This window comes from Zophobas morio, unplaced genomic scaffold, assembly GCF_036711695.1.
Source record: "Zophobas morio isolate AGI-343-1 ecotype UQ-CSIRO unplaced genomic scaffold, CSIRO_AGI_Zmor_V1 ptg000076l, whole genome shotgun sequence".
Lineage (NCBI taxonomy): Eukaryota > Metazoa > Arthropoda > Insecta > Coleoptera > Tenebrionidae > Zophobas > Zophobas morio.
Window position 1 is genome coordinate 3,542,646 of NW_026972181.1, and position 11,883 is coordinate 3,554,528.

The 11,883-nt window shown below is 33.8% G+C and overlaps 1 protein-coding gene and 1 long non-coding RNA gene across 5 annotated transcripts; one reads left to right on the forward strand and one right to left on the reverse strand.

The window, feature by feature from the left end:
- The first annotated feature begins 338 nt into the window (after positions 1–338).
- LOC135143867 (uncharacterized) lies at positions 339–10,383 on the forward strand. 4 transcript variants are annotated; one of them, XM_064075802.1, is made up of 10 exons: positions 339–643; positions 4,268–5,218; positions 5,272–5,467; positions 5,845–5,963; positions 6,020–6,295; positions 7,302–7,571; positions 7,622–8,521; positions 8,582–9,080; positions 9,136–9,827; positions 9,883–10,383. In XM_064075802.1, the coding sequence occupies exons 4-10, from the start codon at positions 5,933–5,935 to the stop codon at positions 10,233–10,235; spliced, it is 3,021 nt and encodes a 1,006-aa protein (XP_063931872.1). In that variant the 5' UTR covers positions 339–643; positions 4,268–5,218; positions 5,272–5,467; positions 5,845–5,932; the 3' UTR covers positions 10,236–10,383. The 4 variants fall into 4 exon arrangements, with proteins under 4 accessions (XP_063931872.1, XP_063931870.1, XP_063931869.1 ...); XM_064075800.1 differs by having other exon boundaries at positions 341–643; positions 4,268–4,752; positions 4,863–5,218; positions 7,622–9,080; XM_064075799.1 differs by having other exon boundaries at positions 341–643; positions 7,622–9,080.
- Positions 10,384–10,643: 260 nt separating this feature from the next.
- Positions 10,644–11,021, reverse strand: LOC135143860 (uncharacterized). The gene is made up of 2 exons (XR_010282910.1): positions 10,874–11,021; positions 10,644–10,820 (listed from the first exon to the last, which is right to left on the reverse strand). It is a non-coding gene; the product is annotated as an uncharacterized LOC135143860 (long non-coding RNA).
- Positions 11,022–11,883: the final 862 nt, after the last annotated feature.

An 11,883-nucleotide genomic window follows, 5' to 3' on the forward strand; every position in this document is an offset into this window, starting at 1 on the left:
AACGTCTCTGTTATTTTAATGTTAAACAGAATATCGCTTTTTTAATTAAAAATTGACTTGAATTGAAATTTTCAGCGCTGTTGCCACTTTATTGAGGCTCAAAATATTAACGAGAATGACAAATTTCTAATTTTTTACTGATAAATAGGTAACCATTGATAGCAGTATCGTAGCGTATTGAATAATTTTAAAGTTTATTTGTCTGCGTTATATGCCAGCATGAAAATGTTACTCATCGTTATTTTACTGCAAACATTTAAATCAAATTAGGGAACGATGCATCTGCATCTGATGCATCCAGCGTTGTCTCGTTGACCTTGGAAATCTGTAGCAAGTGTAATAATATTGTGCAATACTGTCTACTGCACTTGCCGCCAACCTACCAGCCTACCACCGCGTCCCGTCAGTCTCCAATTTGTAGTTGTAACGAAGAGTCGAATGTAGCCGCTGTTGTTGTTATCACGCTATTGTTGTTTATTGTGCCATCGTTGTTTATTCTGCCATCGTTGTTTATTCTGCCATCGTTGTTTATTCTGCCATCGTTGTTTATTCTGCCATCGTTGTTACGTAAAAAAAGTGAATTTTATCACAATATGTGTGACTCGGAAGCAGGAAGTTCTGGCCTAGGTCGTTCTAGAGAAAGGTAGGTGAATAATTTTTTTTATTACGCACTTCAATAACAATAATTTCTGGTGATTCTATACTTTGGCTTAAATTGTTGAACAAAACGTGTTGTGCAGATAACGCTAGGGGAGTTCCGGCCACAGTGGTTTGGTGGTCATTTTTTCACTTAGATTTTTATACATTTTAGTTGTGTATCATTAGTCCGATGTATTTGTTGAATGACGACCGCCATTAACCACACAAAGTAATTATAAAAAAAATCAAAAACTTAATTTTAACGCAAAAGTAGTCGTAGAGTCGGGTGGCGTAAAATAAGGGCCTGAATAGAGAATACTTTCATATTTAAAAGTAAATGTATTTCAGTGTGCCATCTTTTTGAATTCAGTTAGAAATACTGTTAAATTATGTGGTTGATCCATATTGGTAATCAAGAAAAAAAGCTCATTTATCAATGACCTCAGACTTGAAAAAAATTACATCTAAAACAACATTAAAGTTCCGTTATCATAAAAATTCAGATATTTATTTCTTAGCGATCTTTCTGTTAGTGTTATTAAATTGATCTTGTTTCAACGTTTTTGCCGTAGCCTGGTATTTTTTTCTTTTTCAAATTTTTAACTTACTATTGCTTTTGTTAAAGTTTAAAAACATATGCTGCCCATAAGGAATACGAAAGTTGAAAAATGTTGTAGATTGTTTTTAGTACTTGCATTTTTATGCTGCTCTTGTAGTGATACAGTTTGATTTCAATCGATAAGCTTCTACGACAAAAACAAAATTTTTCACAAAAATGGCTTTCTAAGAGTAAAACAATAAAAATGCTAATGCTAGTTTGCTAAATTTTTATAAATACATATATGTCTATGTCAGGGTTGGAAAAAATCGGATTAAAAAAAAAATCAAAAATCAATGATTAGTTTTTAAATTACATTTTTTTTGTTTTTTTTAATGTTTTTAATTTTTCTTTGATTTTTTTAGTTTTTCGGTTACCCACAGTAATTCAAACTTCAAAAGTAGTGAGACAAAAATTAAAAGTTATGTAACTAAATTTTAACTTTTAATTATTTTTATTCAGTTTTTAAAAGCTATATTTTAGTAGTTGTTGTAATTTTCATTTTCTAGGTATTTTCATACATTCACAAATGCGGCTCTGCCTAGTTTGAATCGTGCCTCTATCGGCAAATGTAAACTGCAGCTGACGAAATAAATACTTTACGTTCCAAGAGTCTAATTCTATTAATTTTGGGAAAGTGTCGTAAAACCATTGTCAGTTTCTTTTATTGAAAGCTTGAAAGGGTCTGCATCCATTGTAGACGTAAACGTAAACATGCCAGATGCTTGTTTTTTGCTATTAATTTACGACACTGCCAAAGTTAGGAGAATTGGATTGTACTTGTAAATTGTAACGGATCTTTCGCCTTCGTGGTGTCCCGGAAAAATCTACGTAAATTGCGGCGGCACTCAGGTAGTACCCTTATTGAATTAAATTGCATTTAAAAGACTGTAACATGCATTATATGCTCGTAATTCAAAAAGAAAATTTAAAAAATCAAGAATGATTTAAATCAATGATTAAAAAAAAAATACTTGGTTTAAATTACGATTTAAATCAAAAAGTCAGGCCAACCCTGGTCTAGGGACAATATCGAGTCTGCAACTTTCGCAAATGATAAAAACTACTTCGCGTCAGTTATACAACAGAACAATAAAATCGGAACGCCCTGCTATCAATTTGAATATATTTTAAGTCCATTGGCTTCAATTAATCAAAAAATTTGTCTAATGTGTTACGCAGTTATTTAACAACACAGTAGAAAAGAGTATATGTTAATAGTGCTAGTAGTGGGAGTAGATTAGAGCTTGGGTAGTTATTAAAATCTAGTTGTATTGGCTTGCTTTCTTTCTTCTTCTAACAGACCTGAATTTTATCGCAAAAATTTCATATCATTATACAGGGTGAGTCACAAAACACGCGGTCATCGATAACTCATAAATTGTTAGAAAAAAAGTCAAGCACCAAAATTTACGATACTTTGAGGGCTGTATGCTAAAATTATTTTTATTTAACTCAGAATCTTCAGTTTATTAGGGTTGGGACACTGCTTGTTTTTTTTTTTTTTTAATGAAACGCCCATATATTTCTACATTTACTAGCCATTTCCTGGTTTTTATAAGCATAATTTATCATTTAAAATCGATTGCGAGGTTGCCACGTTATTCCTTTTTTTTTTAATTCTTTCGACAATGAAAGAGTTATCAAAAAAATCGCAAATTGTGTGTTACAATATTTGGCACTTTGTTGTCGTACCAATTAAATCAAATTTTAAAATACCCATTGTTTAAAAAAGTTCTGATAGTTTAATACAATTTACAAATATGGATATTTATATTTTTCCATTAGCACACAGTGTTTTATTACGATATCTTATTCTAATTTTGTGCTCATTTTTTCAATATGTCAATGTCTCTTAAAAAAGTAAAAAAAAAAACATAGGAACTCTCAACTTTAAATATAGAAAATACTTAACAAATGGGGAAGAAAACAAAAAATAGAATGAGATGCGATAATAAAATACATGATGTTGTATTTGAAAAAATTGGAATATCGTTATTTGAAAATTGTAATACTTATTTTTTTGATAAACATTATGTACATGAAGATTTAATTTTATTTATACCACAACAAAGCGCGTCTTTCCACAAAATCTTGTTACACAAATTTAAAAAATAACCCTGCTGCGATTTTATTTGTGAATACTTTCATTCCCAAAAAAATTGAAGAAAATTGGAATAGCGTGCCAACGTGGCATCGGAATTTCAAAAATAAATTATCATTTCTAATAATTGATGAAACATCAAGGAACGCGCGGTAAATGACTCGCCCTGCGAAATTTGTAATATCTCATTAAAAAGTATTTTGAAAAAACTACGAATAGGTAATAATAAAAAAATTAGAATACTCTGAAAGTGAGGGAAACTCTGGACATGCACATTTAGAAAAGCAGCGATATAGAACAAAAAAATAACAAAAATGATAAGTACATATCAGCATTTTTTTAATTTTGTAATTATTGGATATATTCTTCCCATTAACAGAAGATAAAAAGTACAGTAACGTATTGTTTACGTGAAATTTAGAAATAGTAAGTTCAACATGCATGTTTTGATTTCATTTTAAAATAATTCACTTACAATTTTATGTTATACAAAGTGTCAAACGATAACACAAGCTGCATTATCACGTCAAAACAAACCAACAATTATTAAGAAGTTGGGGCCATAGTTTGCTCCAATCCGAATTAAAATACGCTTTTGAGGATCTATTAACGCAGGGTCAGAAAGAGTACTAACGGCAAAATTGGCAAGGTCGATAACAGCACATTTGCGACCCCAACTTCTTAAGGATGATTTCTTGCTTGATTTGAAGTGATACAGCTTGCGTTAACGTTTGGCAATTCAAACCTGCCATCCTGTATAAAAGTAAAAAATACGCAACTCCTAAAAAAACGGTGTATATTCAAATTGTTCCCTGAAAACAGTTTTTAATTAATCTCTTTGAAGTCACAATTTTTCAACACTAGATTATATTTTGATTAAAGTGCAACACTTCAAGTCAAAGTTTCAGTATTTATTTTTGTCGTAGTTATTGTACGAAATTCTCGAAGGGGGAATGTAAAGATCCGATGTGCAATTTAAAGCATCCCTATAAGTTCTGTCGGGACTTTCAAATGGAGAGATGTCATAGAGAGTACTGTCGATACCTTCATGTGTCCTCAAAAGATGAAATCCAGTACAGAGAAACGCTATATCAAAGCGACACCATGAGGTACGAGACGTTGAGAACATTACAAATTTCGGGCATTTGTCAAGAATTTAAACAATTCGGCAACTGTAAATACGGAAGCAAATGCAAATTTACTCATAGGACAATAGAGGAACAAGAAAATGATAAGTTTATTTGTCCAGTCTGTTTCTCCGAAATAAGCATGACCTCTTGGTGCATTTTGAACCCTTGTATGCATAGTACTTGCGAAGGTTGTTTAAGAGAATTGATTGCACGTGATATGCCTCAATGCCCTGTATGCAGAGGCCAAATAGAGGAGGGAAGTTGTCCACTTTCTTTTATTGGTACTTTTTTTTTTAATTTTTCGTCTTTGACTCCAATTTAATCGATCAGCTTCAGTAGCTCATCGGTTCGATCCGCTGAAATTTTATGTGCTATATGATCTCGTTTTTAGAATTTTAACACCCACTCCCTGCAGAGAGTTCTTAATGAAGAGATGTAGAAGGGTTCAGTGCAAATACCGCCATGAATTTATTATATGTAACAAGATCCAATGTTTGGGCAGTTTAAAGTGCATCATGGTACATAATTTAACTCCGCAGGAAATAGAGCAGGTTGAAAGTGAGGAGATGCCTTTTTCACAAAATATTAATATCGAACTGCGTCGGCTAGCCTATGTTATAACAAATAGTTATAAAGCAGATATCCAGAATCATATGTGTACAAGGGAGCTCACAAGAACAGAAACTTGTATAAGAAAAACATGTGTAGTCTGTAAGCCTCAAGAAAACTATCCGTTGCCCCTCATGAGTATGTTATGACAAAATGTGTTTGACATTTTATTTTTCACTTTTTTTTATTAGGAAAAATTGTATGCCACTCCTGTAGATTGCCATTGTTGCCCAGTAAGTCTTTCTACTTAGTCACATGCGGGCATGTTATTTGTGAACAATGCTTATCTCATGCCAGAGTGGTGGTCTTAGAAGAGGACGACACAGTTTTATATTTCTGCCCTGATCCCTTGTGCGCTTCAATGACTGAAGTCAAAAGATTGCATTGGTAAGTAGTTTCGCTTTTTGCTTTCGTAGAAAATTGTTAGAAATTTAGCTTGTGATCAGTAGTGGAATCTTGGAACTTCATTTGGTACTTATAATTATGTAATTATTCGCTTCAAACAAAAATACTTAACAAGCAGGAAAAACCCGTTTTCCGGTTTCAAAATAGAAACAAAACGGGAATTTTGTTTTCTTGCTTCAAAACAAAAAAATTAAAACACGATATTTCAAAAGTTCGATACACCAATATGTGGCAAGGTGTATCTGGCTCAAAGCAAAAAATTGTCATGTTTTCGCATTTTTTCTTTTTCGTTTCGCCCAAGAAATTTTAGAACCAGTGTTTGTGTTATGGTCTTAACGAGTTCATCACTTATTTTTCAGAAAAAAAAAACGTCTTACCCATCACCTGACATATTCAGAGGGAACTCCTAAAATCTTTCAAATATGGCATAAAACACTCAAAAAAAGGATGCTGGACAATGTTATAATGAGTAGTTCAGGTAACTCATTTCTACTCTTTATAATCAATCTATTTCATGTCAATCTTCTTCTATAGATCTGAATGTTTTGAAATTGGCAAAACAACATTTAGAGGACACAGAATGTTGGCAAGTTGATTTGGTGCGACCAATAGAAGAGATCGTTTTTGAATACGTACCCTGCAGCCGATACGAGATAAGTGACAGCGACGAAGAACCTTTCCAAAGTAATGCTACCGACGAAGAATATGAGCCAACTTCTGAAGTGTCAGAAGAAAGCGATGAAAATGGCGAAACATCTGAGCACACGAAGTCTCAGTTACAGACTTGCAAGAAAAGATTGTTTGAAGGAGGTAGGTATTTCATTAAGTAATTATAATTACGAAATATTCAGGCTTTTTGTAAAAAAAATCCAAAACGTCTTTTTAATGGCCGACTTAGATTTTTTTACTCTTGTCTTAAACTCAGGTTTCTATTTTCTCGGATTCTGATCAATTTTATTAAAATGTCAATTTTTTTTCGTTAGCTTTCTTGCTAACATTTCCAAAGATGCTATAAAAATGATTAGTACCTAACTTAACATAATAAACGTAACTTACATAACACATGTAACACTAATTACCTATACATTATACATATGCTATTTCCAATATACTTTCGTGCATAAACATAAACCAATATTACACATTTTTGAAAACAAACAACTTACACACATCCATCACATATTTTTATTCGTCCATCTGAAAAATCTTTTCTTAACTCAAATGTTAAACTCCAAACCACCAATCGGGTGTTATGTAAGTTGCAAATAAGACTTTTGGCATACCAAAACTTTTTTTTTTAAATAACTAGAAAAATTTTTTCTAGCTATGCCTGATACCTAAATGTAGTATATTTTAATATACAGGGTTAGTATAAAGTCCCGGAACGGGCGAATAACTTTATTTGAAAAGTTTTTTGCTGAAATTTTTTTTGGATATATACCTACAACATTGATTGCATTGATTACAACATACAGGTTTTTTGGCATTTTCTGATGCAGAATAAAAAACTAATTTCAGAAATTATCAACTTGTTTATTTCTAGTGAAACAACATCTGGGTGTTCCATTAAAGTTGCCATGTTTAATTATACATCCAAAGCAAATTTCAGAAAAAAAAACTTTTCAAATAACAAAGTTATTCAAACGTTTCGGGACTTTATACTAACCCTGTATAATTCTCTGGAACAACCCAATAAATAATGTATGCAATGCCATTTGAAAAGTAAGTTACTCTCATCTGTAGAGATTTTTACAACTTACGTTATACCTAATATTAGTCGTTTATAATGTTCTAATAATTTTTCAAATATTTATAGAAGGACAAAGTTCAAGTAGTTCTTCAATGCCCACTACCTCGAACCGCAATGAAGACTTTGACTTGATGTTTACGCCATTGGTTTCGCCTGTTGAAGAATCAAACTGCAGGATTTCCGCTCATTTGACCATTTATATAAAGAAATGTTTCGTTTCAATGAAGATACACACCGTTTTACATGAAGGGCATTACGTTTGTGATGCTTGCAGTGGAGATGACAATACCATCAGCGGATTTTTGTATTCTGGTTTGCCCGCGACAGACCATAAATGTATGTATAGTAACAAAAAAATGCAAATCGAAGTTTAATTTTTGTTGTAGGTAATAAACTTTCCGACAAAAACAGAACACTTGTGCTGCTGTCTAGAAATTTTGGCGAACGTGAAATCCAAGTGAAAGTTCGTTACTGTCTCCCCGTCGGAAAATTAATAGGGGAGGAACTGCCGATTGAAGAGGAACGTAAGTTCATAACACCGTTAATTATGGATTGTGGTTCTTCTGCCCTAGTAAACCCATTAACGTCAAAAACCAAAGGAAAACGCCATTGTTGTTATTTCTGTGAACAGTTTTTTGTTGAAATGTCTTCACATATTCTTCGAAAACACAAAGATCAGGAAGAAGTGAAAAATATTATGACTATGAAAGCTAATAGTGTGGAACGGAATGCTGCGTTACGAGAGATCAGGCGAAAGGGTGATTATAATTTTAACAAAAATGCCACCTGTGAGGAAAAAATTGCTATAAGGAGAGTAGTGACAGGACAAGCCTCCAATTTAATTACTTGCCCAAATTGTTTTGGTGAAATAATGACCAGAAACTTTGCTCGACATGAACGCAAATGTACTGGACGGCCACCAAATAGAAGAAATGTGCTTAAAGAAGCTCGCTTTAAGATTATCCAGAAGGAATTTACAGCGAATTCTTTCAGTCAGAAACTTTTTCTCGCTTTCTTAGAGCCTGTTCAAGTTGGGCTAATTCTACACGAGATATTAGAAGATAAATGTTTGAAACTTGTTGCTGAAAGATATTCCTTAATGCATCGTGGTTCATACAGCGCATTAAAGAACGATCGCCAACATTTGCGTAGAATGGCACGATTGATTTTAGATGTTAAAGACATAAACCCCTCCATTCTGGATTTTGAAGATCTGATACTCTATGGAGGTTATGATGCCTTACTAGAGGGAGTTTTCAATTTGTGTTCACTTGACAAGGAAACAGGCGAGTTTGGAAAGCCAAGTCTGGCAAAAGCTTTACGATCGAGTATTACATTTCTTTTAGACGCACTTAACGTTGATTATTTAACTCATAATCTTCCCACACAATGTGAAGAGCGTGGCCGTTTCGACAATTTCAAAACTCTCCATGATAAAAACTATGGAATCTATGTTGGCAGGTCAGCTGGTCGAACCAGCTTGCAAAGAAAAGCAGCCAAATTACATAATTTACCAAAGGCAAAGGACGTTAAATTATTTTCCACATTGATAGTTTCTGAAGCGGAGCAGGCGTATCAACGGTTACAGGACGGTTTCGATTTCGACACATGGCTAAAATTAGGAAAGGCTGCGTTGGCAAGAGTTATTGTGTACAATAGACGTAGAGTCAGTGAAGTTGCAAGTATGTCGTTGGAATTGTATAACAAAAAAATCGAACTTGATGATGAAATACTTCAATCCCTTCCAATGTATCAACGGGAGTTAGCGAATAAATACAAAGTTATGACTTTGATTGGAAAGCGTCTACATATATTACATGTGCTGTTGGACGAAAATCAATGCAGGTAAATGAGTACTTTGATTTTTCTACTTTTTAAAAGATTTTTGATTGTGTTGTAGGTATCTAGATATGTTTCTCCAATATCGAAAAGAAGCTGGTGTTCCCTATTCAAACAATTACCTTTTTGGTATACCTACGAGAGCGATGTTTATCGATGCTTCAGTTGTTTTAAGAGATTACTCAGAGAAATGTGGTGCTGAAGAACCGCATCTTTTACGTTCCACTTATTTAAGAAAACAAGTCGCAACCCTTTCCCAATTGTTAACAATGAATGACAATGAAATCGGTCAGATTGCAAAATTGATGGGTCATAGTCAGAAAGTCCATGAACAAGTATATCGACAAGACGAACTTTTATTTCAACTAACAGGGTGGGCAAAATTTTTGACTATCGTAGATGGAGAAGAACTCTTTTCATACAGAGGTAAAAGTCTCGACGAAATACTCACTATTGCACAAGATTTACCAGTACCTGAAGAGGATCCGGCGTTAGACGATCATATTACCTCTGAAGAATTATTAGGAGACAATCTCAGTTTGGATTCGTTTGAAACTACCTGTTCAACAGAAAGTACAATCAACAGAATGGAAACGAACCTCATGCAGGAGGTATCAACAGACACTCAAGTCTCACAATCAGGTGTGATAGAATGTTATACTACAGACAATATTACTGAAGTGCCTTCGGATCGTCGAAAGTGTGACAAAGTTACACATACTACACAAGAAGCGCTTTCTGAAAAAGTAGGGGGTACGTATGCTGAAAAGTCTAGAAAATTGTATATCATTGCTGATATTTTTTATAGCGAGAGCCAGTACTGAAGACCGGAGGATTGAAACACCAAAGAAAAAAATATCGAGTCACAGGGGAACTTTGAACACGAAGTCACCAAAATCGCAGAAATCACCAAGAAAAACGACAATCGCGGAGATAAAGCAGAAATTGCAAATAACTCCTGTAAAGAGAAGAGGAAAGAAACCATTCACCTCAGAGCAAATGTCTTTAATGCAGAGACATTTTTCGCAATACATATCCAGGGGTCATTTGGCACCACCGAAGCTGTGTGCAGAATTTGTTGAAACGAACCAGCTCTTCTCTGATCGCAGTGGTCGAGACGTGTACAACTGGATCCAGTATCAGAGAACTAAGCGAAGATGAAACTAGTGGATCAGCTGTCTCTTTTGTTTTTTTTTTGTTTTGTTTACAAGTTGTGATAATTTTTGATATTTTTGTAATTTTAAACACTGACTTTACATGTTAATATTGTATTAAATTTTATAATATAATAAAAAATGTCTTAAATTCACAGCTCGTATTTTTAACTCGAGAGTAAACACAAACGTGCAAGTAATTGCTTTCTGCAAACAGGAATGCAGAATTGCAAAACCGTTGAATTCGAGACTAAATAAACGAAAATATAAAACTTAAGATTTGCATTGCTGTTCTCAAGATGAAAGCTTAATTGTAAAGCCGCTGTGTTCTGTTGTAAGTGTTGCAAATCATTGCGAATGTAGTATGTAACCAACCTTGCTCAATTTTTCGTTTAATTACATGAAAACATATCAATTTCCGAATTTTAAATCAAATAGATTTATTCAAGCTTTCATGTTTACAATATTTTGTATAAATGTTAATTATAATATGATGGTGGAGTTGTCAATGTCCAAGTAGACATCCTGGTAAATTTTTCAACACAGTCAGGATAACACATAAACGTTCCACGGGGCTAGAGAATATTCGGGCCTAAGAGACTAGCTGAGACACACACAAATTGTGTTATGCCATTTCTGACTTACCAACTTCATCGCCATCTGAATATGAGTAGAATCACTATAAAGCCATTAAACTCTTAGGCCGGTGTACCCCCTTCGCCTGCTAAGATGTGTAATAATGGCACGGGCCTAGAGCGTTGTATATCGTCATGGCTATTATTATTATTATTATTATTAAAATCTTTCCCAACAGTTATAGTTCAAATTCAATAAAAATCGACAAAAATACAGTTTCTAGCTAAAATTTGATGGTTTCGTTGCACTTTCCGAGCCCGTAGGGTATCTGATTGGCTTAAAAGTACAAGAAAACACTTCAAAAGTGACGTTTCTGAAGAATTTTAACAGTTTTCTTGTATCTACGAACGCCAGAATGCATAAAATTGACCTAAACGTCTCCTTTTCCTATTCTGAGTCGATTCTGCATGCTTTAAGTGTGTTTGGTGGCTCAGAACCATCAAAAAACGTTGAAATATAGTTCAAATTCAATAAAAATCGACAAAAATACAGTTTCTAGCTAAAATTTGATGGTTTCGTTGCACTTTCCTAGCCCGTAGGGTATCTGATTGGCTTAAAAGTACAAGAAAACACTTCAAAAGTGACGTTTCTGAAGAATTTTAACAGTTTTCTTGTATCTACGAACGCCAGAATGCATAAAATTGACCTAAACGTCTCCTTTTCCTATTCTGAGTCGATTCTGCATGCTTTAAGTGTGTTTGGTGGCTCAGAACCATCAAAAAACGTTGAAATATAGTTCAAATTCAATAAAAATCGACAAAAATACAGTTTCTAGCTAAAATTTGATGGTTTCGTTGCACTTTCCGAGCCCGTAGGGTATCTGATTGGCTTAAAAGTACAAGAAAACACTTCAAAAGTGACGTTTCTGAAGAATTTTAACAGTTTTCTTGTATCTACGAACGCCAGAATGCATAAAATTGACCTAAACGTCTCCTTTTCCTATTCTGAGTCGATTCTGCATGCTTTAAGTGTGTTTGGTGGCTCAGAACCATCAAAAAACGTTGAAATATAGTTCAAAT

What these genes read in the sequence shown, in the direction of transcription:
- LOC135143867 (XM_064075799.1), top strand. Translation starts at nt 5,933, where the DNA reads ATGCTGGACAATGTTATAATGAGTAGTTCAG. An exon ending in TTGGACGAAAATCAATGCAG is followed by an intron (nt 9,081 to 9,135) that starts GTAAATGAGTAC and finishes ATTGTGTTGTAG; the next exon opens with GTATCTAGATATGTTTCTCC. An exon ending in GCTTTCTGAAAAAGTAGGGG is followed by an intron (nt 9,828 to 9,882) that starts GTACGTATGCTG and finishes TATTTTTTATAG; the next exon opens with CGAGAGCCAGTACTGAAGAC.